This window comes from Microcaecilia unicolor, chromosome 6 (assembly GCF_901765095.1).
Source record: "Microcaecilia unicolor chromosome 6, aMicUni1.1, whole genome shotgun sequence".
Lineage (NCBI taxonomy): Eukaryota > Metazoa > Chordata > Amphibia > Gymnophiona > Siphonopidae > Microcaecilia > Microcaecilia unicolor.
In genome coordinates this window covers 157,598,799-157,615,802 of record NC_044036.1, presented here as the reverse complement: position 1 = coordinate 157,615,802, position 17,004 = coordinate 157,598,799, and the positions used below count along the sequence as shown (strand labels likewise).

General features: G+C 39.7%; 1 protein-coding gene across 2 annotated transcripts in view; it reads left to right on the top strand.

Annotated features, from left to right (window-relative positions):
- Positions 1-9,093, top strand: part of APPL1 (adaptor protein, phosphotyrosine interacting with PH domain and leucine zipper 1) — a 66,336-nt gene extending 57,243 nt beyond the window's left edge. The window contains exons 20-22 of one of the 2 annotated variants that reach the window (XM_030205509.1): positions 872-922; positions 4,205-4,294; positions 6,735-9,093. In XM_030205509.1, coding sequence (XP_030061369.1) covers positions 872-922; positions 4,205-4,294; positions 6,735-6,884 — 291 coding nt within the window. In that variant the 3' untranslated portion in view covers positions 6,885-9,093. The remainder of the gene's footprint in view (positions 1-871; positions 923-4,204; positions 4,295-6,734) is intronic. The other variant, XM_030205510.1, reaches the window with a different exon arrangement.
- Positions 9,094-17,004: the final 7,911 nt, after the last annotated feature.

Below are 17,004 nucleotides of genomic sequence, written 5' to 3'. Positions count from 1 at the left end.
CCATTAACGCAAGTTAAAAAAACGCTGATGAGCCTATAGTGCGCCTTAGTAAACATACCCCTAAATTAAGCTCTATCCATCAGATTTTATATATGGCACCTGAAAATCCACATGAAAACCGAAGCATATTCTATAACAATGCACATAACTTAATTGGTTAACTAGCTAATCAGCACTGTTAATTGGATGTTAAGCAATTATCAGCACTAATTGACATTAAGATTTATGTGCACAGCTCGCTAAGTATATTATATAATGTAATGCCCCTAAATTAAATCTATGCACATTGTTATAGAATTCACCCAATCTGTGCCTAATTTAGGTGTCGAGATGTGGCCTAAATGGTCACAACCAAGTTTGGTCGAATGGCGAGCCGCTTGGCGTATTCAGTATACCAAATGGAAATTTAATTCTATAAAATGTAGGTGTACTTTAAAGAATACATTTAGGTGTAACAATTATTCTTCATGGATTTTTCAGGCGTTATATATAGAATGTAGCCCTATATCTGCTTTCTTAAGAGGCTTTCAGTAGCCTGAAAGTGACATACTGAGAGATCCTATATTTAATAAATTAAGTATTTCTTTGTTGAAGTAGTTTCTAGCCACCATTGGGTTTGAAGTGGTTCATTTATATATCTTTTGAAAAATAGTTAAGCACCTATATCATTCACTTTTTTTGTAGGAAAGCTTTTGATTTGCTGTTGCTATATATATATATAATCTGCCTGTTGGTTTGGTTTTGATACCACTAAACTGAATTTAAAGCATTCAAGTCTTTTTCCATCCTCCATTAACTCTCATTATCTGCCTCTAGGTGGTTCATAGTTGTTGAAGAGTTATCTTAATTAGTGTTGCATTGCTCTTTGTAGATTTGCGACTCTGTTGGATTGGCTAAACAGATTGCCCTTCACTCAGAATTGGTAAGAGCATAAAGGAAAACATTTCTATGTATTTATTGGTGCCTTAGGGGCACACTCCTGATCCTTCATAGCTATGTTTTAAAGGCTGCTTCATGTGCAGTTTACACCTTTTTCTCTCTCCATATTTCTTACCATTGCATTATTTTAAGAACATGTAGATGTTTATTTTGAAAATGTTGGATGAAAAATAACCTCCTGCAAGAAATAAAATTAATGAACACTAATGACACTGTTGATTTGAATATATCAAAACAAGCTCAGATGTCAATAGCTCAGGAACAATTCAATCAGGTACACAAATGGGTGATGTCAGGTACTTGTGATCTAGATCGGCTACTGTTTGAAAGAGGATACTGAGCTGGATGGACCACTGGTCTGACCCAAAATGGCTATTCTTATGTTCTCAGACATAGAGCAAAACAGCTGCAGTCAGTGAAGGCTAGTCATTGATTTAAACTCATTTATTAAGTACTACAAGTGATTAAAACTAGTCTGTTGTTGTTAACAAATTATACACAAATAAACATGTAACCCTGGTCCTACTCACTCCTCTCACAAGCATTGGCTAAGCTCCTCAGGTCAGACACCCTGGAACCAAGATGTCCAAACAGAATTCATGATGTCAAGCTGGGCGCAGGCTGGGCTTTAACAGTATGTGCCACCTTATGTTCTTATCTGATTTTATAAAAGGCTGTTGCAGGCACATTTAGGTCTTCCATTTCAGAATCTATTCCAGCCCGCTCCCAAAGCCTCACAGGTCACTGGGATTACATCAGCACACAGAATCACTATCTCTCCAGGATCCCATGATTTCTCTTCTGTCCTTGTTGGATTCAGAGTCCCAGGAGAACCATTTTGCCGCTACTACCGCCTCAATCCTGAACTGTTGTGGATGATTTCAAAGAACCTCATTCACAAGCAGGGCAACTCTTCCCCTAACAGTAATACCTTCCAACCCAGACCTATGTCCTACAAGGAACTCCTTCATATGAGACAATTTCCTATTCGACATTCATGCAAATGATGGCATTGGAAGATCTTTCTTGTTGCAGTAGGAGGCTGAACTAAGGTTTAATATCTTAAGGAACAAGAGGTCTGTATGCAGCAAAATATAATTTGCATGCACATGGTGTCTAAGAGATTTGATATTTCAAGTAAAAGGTATAGCCTACCCTGGGGTTTAATAGGGCTGAATTCTCACACAGTTCAGCAGTTATAGAATCAGTCATTTAAAAAAAGGCTAAAAATGTGCATGCCACCTGATAAAGGCCCTTCATTACTAAACCACTTGAAAAAGAAGACATTCTGTAGTTTAATGCTGTCTGAAGTAACTAGTTCCTGCTAATTGTGTATGGTACATTGTATGCAAGCATACCTTACTGTAAAAAGGTTCAGGGTATGTCCAGTACCCTTCATAAGTGGTACTCACGTCCTTCATTTCACTTATGACATCTTTGATGCTTCTTCTCAGCTGCCTGCCTTGCATGGTTAAAGGCATCAAGTCTTTGAGAATATGTCTTACAGAGTTGGCTGAAGCATCTTGTACAGGTGGCAAACATTTATGTGGAAAAGGTAAAAGAAATGGTTGACAGTAAAATCACTGTAGACCCTTAACATATTTCTGCTCTGGTCCCAGAGTCTGCATTGCCCTCTAGGAGAACTAACACAGCTCGGTACAGAAGGAGTTTATCTTTTCAAAAGAGAAGCTCCATTCTCTTTTTAAATCACTCAACAAAAAACCTAGCACCAGTCCTTACTTAGACCCTGTCAAAGGGAAAAGAAACAGTCTAAACAAACACTACAGACTCAGTCCGAGCATCTGCCCAGTCTTCTGAACACAGTTCCTTTTTCAGCCTATACCTTTCTGTATTTGAACATTTCTATTCCTGGAAAAAGCTGTTATTCAGTATTTTAAAATTCACAGTGAGCTTTCAGCACATGCCAATATTTCTTCATAACTTTTGCATAATGTCTAGCTCTTTGTGTATGTTGCAATACACAGACTATTGAATTTAACTGGTCTTCCTTTTATGCTTGCTGGGTTATTGTAGAAGGATATCCTCTAGAAGATAGCTTTTTTTTTTTTTTTCTATTTAAATTCCCCAGTCAGAGAAGGGCAAACTAGTCTTTAAATGCATAGGATGAGAGCTTGAATGGTGAAGAAAAGTATTACAATCTGTCATTTTCATAAATACATGTGACAAATTGATCTTCCTTAAGTAATGTGTCCACATCAAAAAAGGAAATCATAACTACTAACTACTCATTGAGAATTTGATTGAAGGTAAACAGGAATTCAATCAAGCAACAAATGATTGAAGTTGTTATAATGAATCATTCCACAATATAAAAACATTGTCAATATATCAGCACCATTGTGTCACAGAGGAAAGTGTATCATACACAAATTGATTCACAAAAGAGCCCATAAAAACATTCGCCAGGGAGGGGGCACAGGCCGCACCCATGGGCATGCCTGAAATTTGTTTAAATTGTATCTTGAAATAAGTATAACTACAGTGTTCCTGCAAAGCAGCTACCTGGTTCTTCTTCACACCACTGTTTTGACCAGCCTTAAACCCAAGAACAACCCTGAACTTCAGAGTTGCCCACATATGCCTGATTCAATCTTGCTTTTTTCAATGAAGAAAGGAAAATTGCCTATTTGTAGCAGGTGTTTTCCATAGGCAACAAGATTTTAAAGCTTAAATATTACTCCTGATGGAAACTAGGACTATAATATGTGACCATCTCTGGGAAAAGGTAACTAAAGTCAAGAGATACAAAAAATGAGGTTTTAATGAACTCTGTTACAGCAAACAATTTGTAATACAACAGTCCAATCCCCACCCTTTTATATGAAAAAAAAATAAGTTACAAAAGTTCAATTTTTGCAGATTGCTTATGCACATATGGCATGAAAAATCATCCGTTCTCAACATTTTGGATCTGCTGCTTTAGTCACTTGTTCCCAGAGATAGTCACATACAGTAAATTACAGCAAAATGGCCTATTTAATCTGTCTAGTAATGTGTAAACAAAAGTGAATTGCCCAAATTCAAGATTTGTAAAAATGTAGCCCAGAATTTCTTTTCCCAGTTTGTCAAACCAAGAATGTGTATTGTTTTAGAGAGAAAGAAAGTTCCTATTTCTATGTTGGTGACTCCACAGCTAGTTGGAATTTCTAGGATAATCCACAGCATGACTGTGTGTATGCATGAGGTATGCATAAGATACATTTGCATATACTGAGTATCTTTTTTAAAATATTTCTGTCCATAGGATCGCAGAGCATCAGAAAAACAAAAGGAAATGGACAAAGTGAAGGAAAATCAGCAGAAAGAACTCAGTAAACAAAAGCAAATTGAAAAGGTACTGTGTCTATGACTGAGATAAGAACATAGGATGTGCCATCTGGTTTGGGTCACACCATAGATCCATAAAGCCCAGCCTCCTATCTGACAGTGGTCTGTCCAGCTCACTAGGAATTACCCAGCAAGTCTCAAATAGAATACAGTCCTTGCTTCTCAGAGGTAAGCTGTGGTTTTACCATGTCTATCTGGCTAATAACTATGTATAAACTTTTCCTTCAGGAACTTGCCGAAACCCCTTTCAAACCTGCCTTATACGAAATGTCTTGACCACATCCTTCAGCAAGAAATTCCACAGCTTTATTGTGCATTGAATGAAAAAATACTTTCTCCACTTGGTTTTACAGTAGATCTGCTACATGTAAAGTCTAGGGGACATTAGACTAAACTGTTTGGAAAGGATGAATAACTGTTCCCTGTTTATCTGTTCTACCCCACTCATGGTTTCATAAACCTCTCTCTCTCTTTTCTAAGCAGAAGAGTCCTAACCTGTTTAATCTTTCTGCATAAGAAGCTGCTCCATTTGATGCCCTTTTTTTGAGATGGGGCAACCAGAACTGCACACAGTACTCATGAACTGATAGAAACATTATGATATTCTTAGTGTTCTCTATTCCTTTCCAATTAATTCTTGTACTACTTTTTATTTATTTATTTATTTATTTATTTATTTATTTATACTGCCATGCACAGGAGTTAAATCTTCTGCCCAGTGTGCAGTGGTGGCCAAAAAAGCAAATAGGATGCTAGGAATTATTAGGAAAGGATTGGAAAATAAGACCAAGAATATTATAATGCCTCTGTATTGCTCCATGGTGCGATCTCACCTTGAGTTTTGCTTTCAATTCTGGTTACCGTATTTCAAAAAAGATATAGTGGAATTAGGAAAGGCTCAAGAAGAGTGACCAAAATGATAAAGGGGATGGAATTTCTCTCATATGAGGAATGGCCACAGAGGTTAGGGCTCTTCAGCTTGGAAAAGAGATGGCTGAGTGGGGGATATGATTGAGGTCTACAAAATCCTGAGTGGTGTAGGACGGGCAAAAGTGAATCGATTTTTCACTCTTTCAAAAACTAGAAAGACTAGGGGGCACTCAATGACGTTACATTGAAATACTTCTACAACAAATGGGAGGACATATTTTTTCACTCAATGAATAGTTAAGCTCTGGAACTCTTTGCCAGAGGATATGTTAACAGTGATTAACGTATCTGGGTAAAAACAAATGTTTGGACAAGTACCTGGAGGAAAAGTTCACTGTCTGTTATTGAGATAGACATGGGGGAAGCAACTGTTTGCCTTGGGATTGATAATATGGAATGTTGCTACTGTTATAAGTCTTCATACCCTTGTCCATTTTCACATTCTGCTACCTAATGCATTTTGAATTGTGTTTTTTTAAATAGGAGTTTTAATTGACCTACACAGCATATACTGTATGTTTTCAACATATAGTTATAGAAGTATTCAAAAGATACTTAAGAATAAGAAGCCAAAAAGTATCTTGCTTGCATAAGTCTTTCATGTCATAGCAAACTCATATTTAGCTTCAGTTCCAGAAGTTGCTTTTATAAGACCTATAATACGTTAAGTAGAACTCACCTGTGTCCATTTGCAATAGTTGAGCCAGTTTGAATACTCCTGGCTGTACAAGGGTGGGAAGACTTACAAGACACTGTATGTTTTAAAGTTTTATATACAGTCTTTCGGCCGACAATAACTCTCAGCAAACAGAATACACTTGACTGTAGGGAAATCCCAGCACTTACCCAGTGCAGAGTTTATTCTCATCAGCTTCAGCTGGAAGAGGAAATGAAGTGTACATACTCATCTAATTGACTACATGATCACTGTGATATTAGTTAACACGGGGGTCCTTTTAACAAGCTGCGGGAAAAAGGGCCCTGTGGTAGCGGTGGGGGCCATTTTTCCCACACGCCAGGACCCTTTTTACCCAGGTAAAAACCCCCAAAATAAAATGGCCATACAGTAAAAAAAACTTTTACCGTGTGGCCATGCAGCGGAGAGCCCTTATGTTGGCAGTAAGGGCTCCAGCATGCGGTGGTACCCAATTACCACCAGGTTACTTCCTCGCTAACCATTTCTGGGGGGGGGGGGGGGGTCCCCTGGAAATGGCGCGTGCACGACCCGGAACTAAAACCAGCGGCCACATTGGGCCGGCAGTAGTCCCAGAATAGCGAGTGGTAAGCCTGCATTGGGCTTACCACTACTCTGTAAAAGTTCCCCACAGTGAGAAAATGCTTGCAGGGTAAAGGTAGATCTGTCCTTAACTGATTCAGATTATTGTTAGGCTTCTGAAAATGGTGAATTTATTTTTCATGTGTTGTTTGGTAGTATATCAATGGCTAATTATTATATGGAACCAAATTATTAAATGGGGAAATCATAATACAAGATTTTTTTTTTTTTTTTTCTGTAGGACTTGGAGGAACAAAGTCGATTGATAGCTGCTTCCAGTAGACCGAATCAGACCACTGGAGATGGACAGTTTGTAACGCTTAGCAGTAGTCAGTCAGAAGACAGTGATGTGGGAGAGGATGGGAAAAAGAAGAAGGAGTCAGAAGCCTGAGGTCACTTATTCAAATAGAAAAAAAACAAACAGAATTTATAAGCACATTTTCCAAAACAAATGACATGAGATAGACAAAACCCAGCAGTGAAAGTAGAGCACCTTTTCAGTCCTGGAAAATTCCTGAACTGGTATGGTTACGGTCATTCGCTATGGATAGTATATGTAAATATAATGAATACCTGCCACCTTGGTTTTTTTGATACCTGATGGTATCGGCAGAAGAGGCATGCCCCTGAAGAATTGCATGGTCATCAGACTTCTCTGGAATTTGCATCTTGCTTACTGACCTTGCAACCAGCCATTGGAAGCAAGAAATCTTGGTCAGTTTTGTAAATTTCTACTCATGGAATACTGTGCTAGAAGCATGAGGGGGCTGTAAAGAGATGGATTCCAAATCAAGTTTTGCTGTGGGAAAAGTCTTATGTCAAGAACACTAGAATATTTTGGATTGGTGGTAGTAAGAACTTAATTTAAATGTGCATAATGCGGGCTGGTGTTTGGCACTGAATTAAAATCATTTCAGGACAGTTTTGGGGGGAGTATGATAGGACATATGGTACAGTTCATTACAGGCCACAGTGCATCGCCACAAATAACCCTATTTTCTTGCTGCAGGTAGTAATCTCCGCTGGCAGCTCTTGATAGAGGTCTGGGTGTTTCATATCCTGTGTGTATAGACTTTAAAGCATTGCTGGGGCTAGAAGTATTTTTAGTTGCAGCATGCGAGGATTGTTGTCTTTCTATCAGGCTCTAAGATTTTTTTTAAACAGCGTATTAGTGTGCAATATATCTTGATGACTTTGCTTTCCATAAAATGATGTTTCAGAAATCAGCTATATTGACAGTGAGCCATGATTAAAAAAAAAAAAAAAAAAGATTTCCTTGTTTGAAATTGTGGATAAGAACGAGTTTGTTTCAAATTTGTAGTAAATAATCAAGAAACTGCCACTCTGAAAACATTTACTTCCCATTTAACTAAGGCTGTATTTTTGAGTGTCAGAGTAATACCCAGCTGAAGGAGTTTAGAGAGCACAATTGCACACAATCAGGATACAAAGGCTGACGTGCCCTTTAGGAATTCCTGGTGAACGCCGTTACGGGGGAGTGGGACGAGCAGGTTAGTTGTGGGTGCTGCTGTGTTTGAATTTTGCTTTTAGCCTATATCTTGTCTTCTGCAATCTCCTTTGGCCTAGATTGTATGTTCTTTTCCCATAGCACTGGGGTACTTTGTTCCCATTGGGTAGAGTGTTGTGTGCATATATAGCACTTTATAATTAATACCAAGTCTATAATTAATACCAAGTCAGATTCCATCCTGTTTCCTGGCCATGTATCCACAACGTACCTAAAACGTCTTCGTGCATGTTGAACAAGTTCACTTGTGCTACATAACTTTGTAGTTTTGAATTTGAATCAGTTATTTTATTTTTTTTCATAATATTGACCCTCTCTACCTACTTAATCTCCAGCTGCTGTTGTCCTGCCAGAATATAACGCTGCTTCCTTTTTATGCTCTCCTGCCTGTCTTTCCCTTTGGAGTGTGACTGTGTTGGGGCTGGACTTAGGTTTGATATGCTTTGTTGTATGGAATGTATATCAATAGAAGTCAGATTAATTATTTTATTAAATAAATGTAAATAGTTTGCACTATGTACTGTAAATAGAATGGCATAATGAACCACATTTTATATGTTGTTACTAAGCAAATTAAGTAACATAAACTTTTAATCACAGAAATAATTTATGGATGTTTTCTGTTCAGTTATTTTACTGACTTGTTTGAAATATTTGTTATGATTTCAGTATTTTAACTGCATAGATTAATTGCTAAATCAGGCTTGTGTGTAAAATAATGTTTAAAACTTGGATAAAATGCTCATTAAAAGCAGGATTTTATTTTCTGTAAATTATTAACATTTTAAATATAAATCCATTTCAGATCTGCACAGAAATGTACAATCAAACAGAAGATAGGTAGAATGAATGAGTTATTGCAGCAACAGAAGTACATTTCTTGGGCTTCACAAAACTTTCAATTTGTAGGTGTGCAGCTGTACTCTTGGAGAAATTGTATGCCATTGCATAACGCACAATATGGGCTAGATTTTGTGTATGGCGCTGTAAAAAATTACGCCTAGGCATATTCTATGAACTGCACCTAAAGTTAGGCATGGTTCATAGAATACACCTAGGGCTGTCCACCTGACTAAATCTAGTCATGGGAATTTACGCCGGCGACTAAGTTAGGCATGGAACGGGTGTATTCTATAACAGCACTTATGCAAACTCCACTAACAGCACCTATAATGTGGTGGTGGTGGTAGGGAAGGGTCTCAGAGCGCAAAATCATCTTGTGTAATTAACAACCCCACTATTATCAACACCCCAGATTACACCCTCCCTATCTCAGCCTGAAAATCCTCGGCTCACCATCATACCGCAGTGTTGGAACGTTATAAATGTTGGTCCCAATGACAATGAAGCCCACAACCATTCACAGGAAAATCCAAAAGCAGTCCGGGCTGGGCGGTACAATCAAACACTCAACAGTAATATTTCAAACCTTCGTGTTTTTCCAATTTCAATCCGACCCTCTGCTGACTGTAACACTCCCAGATGGCTGGATTGGAAAGCTTGGAAGAACATGAAGGTTTGAAATATTACCGTTGAGTGTTTGATTGTACCGCCATGCAGGTTGGGTGGCTTTACTGAGGTTTTTCCTCTACTGAAAGGTGGTTAAATGTTGTGGCGCCCCGGTGCCTTGAAACTCAATAATATATTTTGCGAATGTTTGAGATTTTCTTGTATTTAAATTTTGAGCTTCAGTGGCTTTTTTGACATACAGAATACGACCAGAATTGTGCACGCAACTCTAGTTGCCATATATAGAATCCGAGGGTTTGTGTGGAATTTTAGGCTATAGGATTTGGGTGTGGGGCCGCATGGTCTCGCAGAAAGGAGAAGCAGTAGCTTGTGTAGATGTTCAGATAGCTTCTAAACTATTAGCAGCTTAGACCCATGTAAGGAGGAGGGAGGTAGGATAAGAGGAGAGGAGAATATAAAAGAGAGAGATGGGCCAGGGACAAGCTATAGGGGAGATAATGGGATCAAACTAGGTACTAGGATGAAACTGAATGAGTTGGGTGGGGAGAGAAAGACAGGCTGTTGAAATGGGGGTGGGAGGATGAGCCTGGTGGGCAGGAGCCAAGTATAGGGGGAAGAGAGACTGGTGGATGGAGATTGGATGACAAGCTGGGGGAAAGAGAAAATAGTGCACTGCTTTAACATATAATTAACTAAGGGGGTAATAATAATTTTGATAAATTATAAACTCTCTCACCATGAGTAATGGGTAAGCCAAGCTTTAAACTGTTAGTTCAACAAAAAAATTACAAACCTACACAAAACGATACCTCAGGACAATACTGATACCGAAAACTTCATAGTTTGGATCCAAACCATGGAGAATACCCAGCTGACCGAACTTGATCAAACTTCACACTCCTCACTGTCGAAACAGTCACCCAAGCGATCAAAATTCAACACCCACTGCCCCAGCTACCTACTAAAATCTGCCCCTGACCGCTTCATAACAGACCTCACATCCCATCTAAACTACATGCTCCAACAAGGTCTTTTCCCTGAGGAATATGGCAACATCCTACTCACCCCAATCCCAAAAGATACCAAGAAAAAAAACAACCGAACTCGCCAACTACCGCCCAGTCGCATCTATCCCACTAGCAGTAAAACTGATGGAGAGCATGGTGACCAAACAGGTTACTGACTACATGGACAAGTTCTCTTTATTACATGAATCACAATCGGGATTTCACCCCCTCCACAGTACCGAAACTGTGCTAGTCACTCTTCTGGCTAAATTGAAGCAGGAAATAGCTAAAGGCAAAAGTATACTTCTCCTCCAATTTGGTATGTCGAGCGCATTCGACATGGTAATCCACAACGTACTATTAAGACTCTTAGACTACTTCGGGATTAGTGGAAATATACTTAGCTGGATCAAGGGTTTTCTAACCACCAGAACATAATAAGTGAAATCAAACTTAAACATATCGCCACCTTGGAAAGATGACTGGAGTATCTCAAGGATCACCACTATCACCAATACTTTTCAACATAATGATGATCCCACTGGCCAAGTCCTTATCAAAGCAAGACCTCAACCCGTTCATCTACGCAGATGATGTCACAATATACATTCCCTTCAGACATGATCTAACAGAAATCACCAACGAAATCAAACTTGGTTTGAACACCATGGACTTATGGGCAAACTCTTTTCAACTGAAACTGAACACTGAAAAAACACACTGCCTCATCCTCTCATCCCAACACAATACGTACAAACCCACAACCTTAATCACCACAGACCACACCCTCCCTATCTCAGACAGCCTGAAAATACTCGGTGTTACAATCGACTGCAACCTCACACTCGAGAGCCAAGTGAACTCCACAATAAAGAAAATGTTCCACTCAATGTGGAAACTCAAAACGCGTAAAACCTTTCTTCCCGAGGGAAATATTTCGCAACCTAATACAATCAATGGTACTAAGCCATGCAGGCTACTGCAATGGAATCTACGCGGGATGCAAAGAACAACTCTCAAACTCCAGACCGCTCAAAACACAGCAGCCAGGCTGATATTTGGTAAATCGCGATTCGAAAGTGCCAAACCCCTCCGAGAAAAACTGCACTGGCTTCCAATCAAAGAACGTATTACCTTCAAAATCTGCACGCTGGTCCACAAAATTATCTACAGCCAAGTCCTGGGATACATAACAAACCTCATAGATCTATCAATCAAAAATATAACCAGATCATCTCGAACATACCTAAACCTCCATTACCCAAACTGCAAAGGCCTTTAATACAAAGCAAGCTATGCATCCAGCTTCTCCTATATAAGCATACAACTAGGGAACGCATTGCCAAAAGCCGTGAAAACAACCTACGACCACCTAAACTTCAGGAAATCACTAAAAACCAACCTGTTCAAAAAGGCATACCCCACCGACCCAACATAAATACCTACACTCTGCAACACAGCAAAACCACAGTTCGCAATGGATACTATATAACCTTCCCCCTCCCCGACCCCCATTGTACCTGAAACACTTGTACCTTTACTCAACCACAATATCACCTTGTATCTGTTTCTCTATCGGACCTGGCGCATGCTTTACGGTATTATGTAAGCCACATTGAGCCTGCAAATAGGTGGGGAAATGTGGATACAAATGTAACAAATAAATAAAAAAATCTTTATTTTATCAATTTATATTTATCTTTAGGGAAAAGGAAATGGGACTTGATATACCGCCTTTCTGTGGTTTTTGCAACTACATTCAAAATGGTTACAGGTACTTATTTGTACCTGGGTCAATGGATGGTTAAGTGACTTGCCCAGAGTCACAAGGAGCTGTAGTGGGAATCGAACCCAGTTCCCCAGAATCAAAGTCCACTGCACTAACCACTAGGCTATTCCACTTCTACATGCTGTTCTGCTTCAGGTACTTAATTTCATACTAGCCCAATTCCCAGTGACAGATGTACTTTTGCCCTGCATTTCTGGGTAAAACATAATAGTTCTGGCATCAACACAGTTAAAAATGCCCAACATCCTCCTTTTCATTGGTCAAAACCCCCATCATCAGTAGGATTGATATGAAGTGGCCCTTTTAAACTCTGTTGATGCTAGTGCCCCTTATCCAAGAAAGATAGGGCCCAAAGGCAACAGCCACTGGGAAAAATCAGTTTACTGTGAACCTTAAATCCTTGATGTACAATCCAAATTGGAAACAGTGCTATCTTGTACCACTGTGGATCTGTTGGAGAGAGAAACCTTTTATACTCCATTGAAGTCACTGATGAACTAGAGAAGGTACAACCCACTTTTGTAGTCTATGGTTTCTTTTAGATTCTGAGCTACCAGGTATCAGCTATTGTGAAATCAGCTTTTTGTAGTTTGCGTAGACTTGGTCAATTGCATTACCAAGATTTGCATGATATAGATTATCCTTTGATAATGAAGTTAGCCTATTGTAAAGTATAAAAGAGAGGGTTCCAAGTAACATCGAGAGCCAAAGCAAAAACAAAAAGCACAAGTGGACCTTCAAGAACAGGACAAAGGAAATTCCTATGGGCTTCTTTAGCGTTTAGCACATCCTCATCATTAGTGTGTGTGCCTTAGTAAAAGACCCCCTAAATTCTTAAAGCATAAAACCTAGATATTTTATTTTATTTATTTGTTGCATTTGTATCCCACATTTTCCCACCTATTTGCAGGCTCAATGTAGCTTACAATTTTCCGTCATGACTTATGCCATTTTCAGAGTACAGATACAATTGGTAATATATATAGAACATGGATGATACAATGAACAGTCAGGCAAAAAAAGGAAAAATATACAATTGGTATCACATATTGAACGTGAATTACATAATAAAATTAGACATAGTAACATAGTAGATGACGGCAGAAAAAGACCTGCATGGTCCATCCAGTCTGCCCAACAAGATAAATTCATATGTGTATACCTTACCTTGATTTGTACCTGTCTTTTTCAGGGTACAGACCGTATAAGTCTGCCCAGCAGGATTTCCCGCCTCCCAACCACCAGTCCCGCCTCTGGCACAGACCGTATAAGTCTGCCCTCCACTATCCTCGCCTCCCAACCACCAACCCCTCTTCCCCCCACCTGCTCCGCCACCCAATTTCGGCAAAGCTTCTGAGGATCCATTCCTTCTGCACAGGATTCCTTTATGTATATCCCACGCATATTTGAATTCCGTTACCGTTTTCATTTCCACCACCTCCCGCGAGAGGGTATTCCAAGCATCCACCACCCTCTCTGTGAAAAAATACTTCCTGACATCTTTCCTGTGCGCTTTCCCGATGGTGACTCCCCTCCTGTTGGGGTCGAAAGAAACAAACAACTGGGTGGAATGTCTGAAGGGCTTTGTCCACACCACGTAAAAGGCCAATGCTCTCTTGCAGTCCAAGGTATGCAAACTGATTTTGCCAGGGTGGGTATGAGGACGGGGGAAAAAAATGTTGGCAAGACAACTGACTGGTTCAGATGGAACTCCGACACCACCTTTGGTAGGAACTTAGGGTGCATGCGGAGGACTACTCTGTTGTGATGAAACTTGATATAAGGTGCATGCACTACCAAGGCCTGAAGCTCACTGACCCTACGAGCTGAAGTAACAGCCACCAAGAAAACGACCTTCCAGGTCAAGTACTTCAGATGGCAGGAATTCAGTGGCTCAAAAGGAGCTTTCATCAGCTGGGTGAGAATGACGTTGCGATCCCATGACACTGGTGGAGGTTTGACCGGAGGCTTTGACAAAAGCAAACCTCTCATGAAGTGAACAACTAAAGGCTGTCCAGAGATAGGCTTACCTGCTACACGCCAATGATAAGCACTAGTCGCACTAAGGTGAACTCTTGAGACCAGACTCTGACAAGTGTAGAAGGTATTCAAGCAGAGTCTGTGTAGGACAAGAAAGAGGATCTAGGGCCTTGCTGTCACACCAGATGGCAAACATCCTCCATTTGAAAGAATAACACCTCTTCGTGAAATCTTTCCCGGAAGCAAGACTCGGGAGACACCCTCTGAAAGGCCCAAGGAGGCAAATTCTAAGCTCTAAACATCCAGGCCATGAGAGCCAGAGACTGGAGATTGGGATGTAGCAGCGACCCCTCATTCTGATGAGGGTTGGAAAACACTCCAATCTCCACAGCTAGGCATTTTGTAAACACTCTGAGCACAGACGCCAGGCCAAAAAGCAGTACACGATACTGAAAGTGCTGTGTTCCCAGCCAAAAATTGAAGATACTTCCTGTGAGCTGGAAGTATCGAGATGTGTGTTTAAGCATCCTTTAAGTCCAGAGAACATAGCCAATCGTTTTCCTGAATCATGGGAAGAAGGGTGCTTAGGGAAACCATCCTGAACTTTTCTCAGATAAGAAAACTGTTCAGGGATGGGCTTTCTGAGCTTATCTCTAATTTTGCAATTCATTCTGGTCTGCTGCTACTGCTTTAAGATTTCGATATTCATATCGATTCTCCTTCAACTCGTTTGGAGACCAAATTATTACATTTTTTTGTCTTCTACCATTGTAATTTACATTCGGTAGCCTTAACACACAAGGCTTGCCATTGCCTTGATATTATTGCAGTTCCAAGATTTTCTGTTTGCCTCCTACTTATCTTGATTCACTTGCAGTCCACTGGTCTGACCACTTCCTGGTGCAATGCACTTATCTTTTGTCTACTCCTCTGTTGCCCTCTATGTCATCTGAATCTTGGAGGAGGAATTTCTTAGCTATTGACAAGGACCATTTTATCTGGTGTTGTCTCTCTATATTGCCACCAAAAAAGCAGGGATAGACAAGTGACCCTCCAGAATAAGAACCCAGGGGACCTGGCCAATACGATATAGGGAGAAAATAATCCGATTATTAAATAAATGATGGTGAATTACGGTTCCATTTATCACTTTCGACCAGGGATTCTCAACACAGTCCTTGAGATACACCTAACCACTTAGGTTTTCAGGATACCCACACTGAAATATGCATATGAAAGATTATAGAGTGGAGGTAGTGCCTGCAATCTCAGTGTGGGTATCCTGAAAACCTGACTGGTTAGGTGTCAACCAAGGACTGGGTTGAGAATTTCTGCCTTAGACTAATATTTGGAAAGTTGAAAAATGAATAGTGTTCTGGTTTGGAAATAAATCTGGTACAAACCACTATAAAATAAAGTAAACAGTGTGTTCCACATTTATTTATTTTACAATTTTTATTAGCAAATTTTAAATGTGATTTACGTATAACATAAAGAAGTTCAAGAATCTTGTACAAGCAATTAAAGGAAGGAAAGAAAAAACAATAGAAAACAGATTCCATACAGATTCTAATTTAAAGTCCACTTTGTATAGGGTATGTTCCCCCATTAAATAAACCACTAAACATTAAAAGAAAAAGCTAAGAATATAAATTCCACTTCTGGCTTTCTATATCTTAAATCTGATGAAATACTAACAAACCCCCAGTACTTAGTTAAGTAGTGGCAGGATGAAGAGAAGGTTATCTCAGATATATTTCTCCAGCTGTTTTAAATCTATAAATACATAGTGATTTTGTTGAAAATTAATGAAACATTTGCAAGGAAATTTAAGAAAAAAAGGTTGCGTCTAAAGAAAGCACCTTACTCTTTAAAGCAAGAAACTCTTTTCATCTTAATTATGTGGACCTAGCCACATCAAGGAAAGATTTGGATAGAATGGCTTCAAAAAGAAACCTTTTGCTTATACTTTCAACATTTTTTTTACTTTATCCAGCTCAGAGGAAAAAGAAACCAGAAGACTAGCTCTAGAATCATTGCATCTTCAGAAGTCTTAAGATGTTTTGGAACAGTGCAAGGATATTTCAAGCTTCGCTTAGAAGTGTCAAGAAACTGAGTGAGATTAAAAGAATCCTTCTGCTCAGTAGCATCTAGTTCTTCTGGTTTTACCCTCCCACCACAATTAGTAGGTAAATAGAAACAAGCAGACTAAGAAATTTCTTCTGTCTTAGGTAGCATCAATTCTTCCTGTAAATACTTTTGAGACAAAAGATGACAAATTGGGAAATTTAAAAATCTCAGCTTTTAGATCTCAAATTTTCTAATGCTGCCTGCATCAGGAGTCTGGTCCAGAGGCTGGAATTAGAAGCTGTTCCTGACCTAGCGCCTCTGGATACTACTGCCTCATTATCTGCAAGTGACTCAGAAGATTTACTCTGGACCCCCTGATGCAGGCAGTGTAGCTGAAACACAGCTCATGTTGAGTCCCTTTAGTGGAAATGTGCTCCTCTTTAAATATTATTGGGCCTTTTTACACGCTAAAACTGAACTACCGCCGGGGCAACGCGGCCACTGGCGGTAGTTCTGGGTTGAGCACTTTTCTCTAGTGTGACGCTAACCCAGCAGTAAATGGGGAATCGCTGCATGCTGCCCGGTTACCACCAGATTACTGAGGGACCCCTTACTGCCACCTCAATGGGTGGCGGCGGTAAGTGCTCCCTGTCACATTGGTCATGCG